We start from the raw sequence: 6,400 nt of genomic DNA on the forward strand, positions 1-6,400 counted from the left end.
TCTTCAGAAGACAGTTTCCAGGGGCTCCCATCGCCCCTCCTTCAGGCAGGCCCCCACTCTCCGCCCCGGTGCATCAGCCTATCCCCACCCCCTGGGCTTCGGCCGGAGGCCCCGCGGAGCGGGTGGGCGGGGCCGCCTCTCCCCGGGCATTTGCTGAGCGCAGGCCCCGAGCCGCGGTGCGCTCCGGGTGCACAGCGGCGTCGGGGAGACTCCTCCGACAGCTGCGCCTCTCGAGCTCCGGGACGCCATCGCCGCCGCCCACAACTCCGAACAGGAAGAGTTTAAACTTGTGGCCCTCCTGCCACCCCCCCCACCTGGTTAGCGGGGGACAGTCACTACTCTCAGCAGAAACTCCTTGGCGGGATGGAGCCGCCGCGGTGCAGCAGCAGGGACCCCAGCGCGAGCAGCCGCGCCCCCCGGACTCCGGGGCTGCTCCAGGCGGCGGCGGCACCTTTGCCGGCATCCCCTGTGGTGCCCGTGCCCTCGGGGATCCCGGTTCCTCCAGCTTTCTTGCGAACCCCCAATCTTTTCCTACGAGCCACCGCTGCCCCGGGAAGCGGCGGCTGCTCCCCGGCCGCCGCGGGGCTGGACAAGGGGATGGGCGCGGTGGGCTGCGGGTACCCCAGGACGCCCAAATGCGCGCGCTGCCGCAACCACGGCGTGGTGTCGGCGCTCAAGGGCCACAAGCGCTTCTGCCGCTGGCGGGACTGCGCGTGTGCCAAGTGCACCCTGATCGCCGAGCGCCAGCGCGTCATGGCCGCCCAAGTGGCCCTGCGTCGCCAACAGGCGCAAGAAGAGAGCGAAGGGCGAGGGCTGCAGAGGCTCCTGTACCAGGGGCCCTCCGCGACCCGGGGTCCCGCATCCGGAGGCGGCGTCCGCAGCGAGGATCCGCAGGCCGCGGCTGCGCTGGGCCTGCGGGCGTGGAGACAGGCGCAGAATCTGGCGATCCCCACTTTCCAGGTTTTCCAGCAAGAAGACGCGGAGCCCGAGCGCGGTGAGTGGGTGTATTCCGGGGAGTGTGGCGTTTGGAGGGAGGAAAAAAAAGTCTTTAAAAGGCCGAGCGGCGCCCCAGGGTGGGGGTGGGGTGGGAGAGGTAAAGCAAGTGCTTCAGAGGGGTGGGAAATGTTTGGGGATGTGGGTGAGTGTGGGTGTGAAGGGACCTGCTGCCATCTCCACGCGTACGCTTTCTGCTGGTTCCCTTCGGTGATAGGAAAACACGAGGAAAAAGTAAGCTTGAGCCAGATAACAACTAAGCCATTGACCCCAGCACCTTCCCCCCCCCGCACCCCTGTCCCCCGCTGGCTTTGACTGGGGCCCGGGTTGCCCTTAGAGCCGGGCCCTCCTCCGTAAGGTTAGCGAGAGGCGCTGGCTTGTGAGCGCACTGGACATCGTTCCCAGTTATAAAAGTGACTGCCCTGATTTTGTGTGGGAAATTCATTGGTTGGTGGAGGAAAAAAAAATTCAGTTCTTTACTTCTGTGGCCGAATTTTTGGTGCCTTAGGGGAAATGGGAAAGAGACTGAAATCTACTAACCAGTCTTTTTATTTTTTCTTCCCTTTAGTCTAGTTTTGTTGTCGTTGTTGGTTAGTTACTTTAACCACTCCCCACATCTCTTAGTCTCCAAAAGTGTAGAAAGCGCTGTCATTTGAAGTTTTAGTTATTCTTACAAGATATAGGTAGGTGTTGAAGATTTGTGAAGCCCTTGGCAAGAAGCTAAATGTTTAACCTATAAGGCAGCATATCCAAGAAGTTTTATTGAACTTTTTCCTCTTATTTATTGACTCCGTATTCACTGGCATATTAATCTCATCTGCATTTTTACCAAGTTATGGCCAAATGAGTTATTCTTGCTAATGTGAACCCCAAGGGTTCCCAAAAGTCTTCTTGTGAGTTTCACAACCCCTCCCCCGCCCCCCAGGGCCTACCAACCCTGAAAATGTCATGTCAGTCTGTTTTGGAAGCATCCCAATCAGGTTGTTTCATACAAAGCCTATGAAAAGGATTTGATAAACTATTAATTGGAAACACTTCTTAAATCGTGAAAGTTGCAAAACTCAATAAATGACAGGATGTACTTTGGAAAATGAACATCTCTATTGAAATGTGGCTGATCATTCTGTGTATACTTGGTTGAACATTTCACACACGTCCTGTATTTCAGTAGGTAAATACATCTCATGAAAGATCAAGGAAGGCTGATGAGAAAGATCACTAAAAAGAGAAATAGTGAAAGCCAAGTAAATGTTAACATTCCTAAAACTACACTGATGGGCAGAGCTGGCTGATGCCACTGGTTGGGGTACCACAATATTGTGTTTTATAGGGATTATATGCCTATATTTTGGCCTCAATTGACAAACTCCAATGGAGGAGGGTCAACTTAACTCTCTAAACTGAGTACCTATTCTTACACCTATTCATGAACTGCAGTAAAATATTCTGCTTAATTCATTCATTTATTAGACTAAAACCAACAATGATTCAGAGGTGAATAAGATTTTCCTATCAAAACAGCCTTATTTATTTATATAAAAAGACTGTCTGTAACTACAATAAAAGACATTGGAAGAGGTAAAGCAGGAAATAGAAGTTGAAAAGACAAAGGTGAAATGAATGTTACCTTAGTATTTTAAAGTCATTTTAATTTTAAAATAGCTTATACAATCAACAGTTTTTGCATATAATTGTACCATGAATACAAAAGACATTATTACTTTTATGCATAAATCACTGTGGAGAGGAAGTTTTGGTATTTATAAGTAAAATGGAAGGAGTCCTATGCCAAGCATTTTCCACTTGGCTGACTTCATTTGGAAAGTTATTGTATCATTCAAAGTTGAAAACAGCAGAGTCTTTATAATCTTGCAGTAGCTACATTCTTTCATCATATCTCTGGTACAACAACAACATTTCTGACCCTCAATAGACTGAATTGTATACACTTATTTTATCTTTAAAGATAAAGTAGACTTTTGTTTGGAATGAAGGACCACTCCTTAAGATAACTGGAGAAAAATGCAAGAGTGCTATAAATCTCATGGTTGTGGGTCATTGTTTTAGGTAGTACTTATTTTCATATATTCATGACCTTTGTAGACAAAGAAAGTCATACAAAGTACTCTGAGCTACCCCTTTGGATGATTTCCTCTTCCAAGGATAAAGTGTATTTGTAGAGTAAGAGGAAATACAAACCCAAACAAAGTCATTTGGTGAGTGTGTACTTTATTATTGTTTTCCTGGTGTTCACTTGGCAAAAGAAAGGAAACATTCTTTATTTATAGGCTTAACACACTAAAATAGAAAAGTCAGATTTTTTTTACACATAAAGCACTTTTAGAAAATTTCCCATAATGTTGGGGGAGAGGTGTGATTTGAAGCAAATTAATACATTGTTTTTGTTACAAGACACAGAGTATCCATAGAGATTTTAACAGAGAAGTTCATAGTTTTCTTTCAGAAACAATTTGATTTAAAACTTTTTATTTTACATTATATTTTTATTATCTTTAAGGTAGTTGTGCAAAAGAGTTATCATTCAACATGTTAGTTGTGAGTGCAACACGTCTTGATCAATATTTCTCCTTTCATTGTAAAACTCTTTTCTTAATATTTCTAGGATATGAGAAGGAAAACAGCATATTTTACAAAGGATTATGAAAAATTCCAAGTCTTTATCATTTTCCACATGAAACGAAATATGCAAACCTATTATGATGTGAGACTGGTACAGAAGGAGTCACTGCTGACTTCAAATTTGAAATGAAAATGAACACATTTTTTTTCTACATCATTTCAATGACTTAATTGGGACCTGAAATGTGAGCACAAAAAATGGATTAGTGAAAATTAGCATTAGTTACTAACTAGAATATTTAACGAATGTAAGCAAGATTCTTCTTTTTTATTTTTATTTTTTATTATTTTTGTCGGTCGTGGGGCCTGAACTCTGGGCCTAGGTGCTGTCCCTCAGCTCTTCAGCTCAAGGCTAGCACTCTACCACTTGAGACACAGTGCCACTTCCAGCTTTTTTCTTTTTTTGCTTATGTGGTGCTGGGGAACCGAACCCAGGGCCTCAGGCATGCAAGGCAAGCGCTCTACCACTGAGCCACCTTCCCAGCCCTTTTTATTTTGATTTATGATTAATCCTAACTCTTTTACTTACTCCTTTTGACATATTACTATGGAAAGATAACAACCTTTTTTATGTAACAAAACTTGGCAGACATTTAGGCAAGTACTAAACTGCCAAGATGAGGCAAGTGTGCAGTGTGTGATGTTGTGGTCCCATTGGTGACATCAATACTTGTGGGTAATACCAGGTACCAGGTTCTGATTTCCTAAATACGACGTGCATTTACATGTTGCTTGTCTTTATGATCCTGAAATGATATAAGAAACAGCATTTTCCAACTCTTCCAGCACAGGTAAATTTGGAATGATCTTTATGCTTGAGTTATTTATTAAAATGTTTTTAGCACATATAAATATTACTAATATATTTTGAGTGGATGGCTATTTTTGAATGGTCAATACCAGGTTCTGGCAACACCATTCCTATATTTGATTCCTTTTTCTTTTCTTTCTGCAGAACAAGAAGAGAGCAAATATGACTCATGTCAGAGTGAACAAGAAGATCCCGTCTCCAACACACGTCAACTTTCTGTGAGATCATCTCCTCAGTCTAAAGGCATCACTGGGAAACAAAGTATCAATCCATCTATTTCAGAGCATTCAAATGTGCATGGTAGCATTCTGTCTCCTTGTCCAGGGGACCAATCAGGAGGAGAAGACAGCCCTAGGTCCTTATCATCCTCCGATCTGGAGTCAGGAACTGAAAGTGAGTGGGCCAGAGACTGCTTTGCTACCAGAGCCAGCCTTTCCACAGGGTCCTCAAGATCAAGAGACCCTCTTGGTATTCTTACCAAGATTTTCCCGAGTTACAAACGCAGCCGGCTAGAAGGCATCCTACAGTTTTGCAAAGGAGATGTAGTCCAAGCCATTGAGCAGGTCTTGAATGGGAAAGAACACAAGCCAGATACCAGGCATCTGCCATTCTCAGGAGATTTGGAAAATACAACTTTTCAAAGAGCTTCAAATTTTAGTCTAGCTGGAATTGGTTTTGGACCTGTAGGTAACAAATCAGCTTTCTCTCCTCTTCAGTCTACATCAGCTTCTTACCGGGCTGATTCAGGGCTCTACAGCTTAAGTCCTAGACTAGCTTTTAGTCCATTGCGACTGGCATATTCTTCTCCTGGCCGAGGCCTATCTGGTTTTATGTCTCCCTACCTAACACCTGGGTTGGTTCCAGCGGTGCCTTTCAGGCCAGCTTTGGATTATGCCTTCTCAGGAATGATCAGAGATACTTCTTACCTTCCCAGTAAAAACACAATAACTAGTGGTAGGCTGTATTTCAGACCCAATCAGGACAGTCTGTAATGGATCTGCCTATTCTCTTGTTTCAGAATATTCCAGACTTATAGCAATACGAGCAAACTAGGCCTTAAAAGAATACTATATTTTGGGCAGCAATGTAATAGACTTTAGATTTGAAGACTTCTTTAGCATTAATTAAACACAAGTATTTGAACATTGTCCGTGCCTTGACTAAAGCTGTTTCAATGAATTTTTCTCTTGAATTTTTATTTGTATAGTTGCTGTTTTAAAACCATACTTGTTTTTATTGTATTGAAAGGTTGTTTATTGTAAAATGCTTATATTGTAAAATGCAATTACAAAGAGCAATCTAGTATAATATAAAATGAAGGGGCAGACTTTTAAAAGTTGATTTAATTCTAAGTAATTATTATTCTAAAACTATTGCTTCTTTTTGTTCTGTATTCACAGAACATCCAAAAGTCAAAAAATTTAAGATACATTTTATTTGCAGATAAATCAGTAGTAAGGCAGAAAATTTTAATGTGACTTCATTGCTTTTTAGGATATCTTTTTTTCTCTTGCTACCATTTATAATTTTTAAAAAGTGCAAAGAAAATGTTAGTTAAGTTTTTGTTACACTAAAGCCTATTAAATAAATTAAATGAAAGTTCGCCATCTTCTGTCCACTATCACTAACTGCAATTTAGTTCTACATAGTGAGTTAGAAACGCATGATTTCCTAAGTAGTGTAAGTTAACAAATTTGAAAAATAACAAATTTGGATTATCCTAAAATAAACTTTTCATAATGTAGATTGAGTTTCTGTTTCTATTGTGGATACTTATTTTAATCCTTGTGCTTATGTTTGTATGCAGGGAATATCTCTTTCCATTCCTTTGAGGTAAAAAGAGGGTATCCATTCTCAAAGGTAAAAATAATTTTATTCAGAAAAGTACACTAGCTGCCCATAAAAAGTGTTGACTGGATCTCTAGAGATACTGTTTAATCTATTGGGGAGAAATAT

At 42.5% G+C, this 6,400-nt stretch overlaps 1 protein-coding gene across 1 annotated transcript; it reads left to right on the forward strand.

Annotated features, from left to right (window-relative positions):
- The first annotated feature begins 363 nt into the window (after window positions 1-363).
- Dmrta1 (DMRT-like family A1) lies at window positions 364-5,436 on the forward strand. Its single transcript, XM_013020770.1, has 2 exons — window positions 364-994; window positions 4,589-5,436. The coding sequence occupies exons 1-2, from the start codon at window positions 364-366 to the stop codon at window positions 5,434-5,436; spliced, it is 1,479 nt and encodes a 492-aa protein (XP_012876224.1).
- The last annotated feature ends 964 nt before the right edge of the window (window positions 5,437-6,400 follow it).

This window comes from Dipodomys ordii, unplaced genomic scaffold (genome assembly GCF_000151885.1).
Source record: "Dipodomys ordii isolate 6190 unplaced genomic scaffold, Dord_2.0 Scaffold53, whole genome shotgun sequence".
Taxonomy (NCBI): Eukaryota; Metazoa; Chordata; class Mammalia; order Rodentia; family Heteromyidae; genus Dipodomys; species Dipodomys ordii.

Excerpts from the sequence above, each read along its gene's own strand:
- Dmrta1 (XM_013020770.1), top strand. The coding sequence starts at position 364 with ATGGAGCCGCCGCGGTGCAGCAGCAGGGACCCCAGCGCGAGCAGCCGC. Across the intron at positions 995-4,588 it reads AGACGCGGAGCCCGAGCGCG|AACAAGAAGAGAGCAAATAT; the intron begins GTGAGTGGGTGT and ends TTCTTTCTGCAG.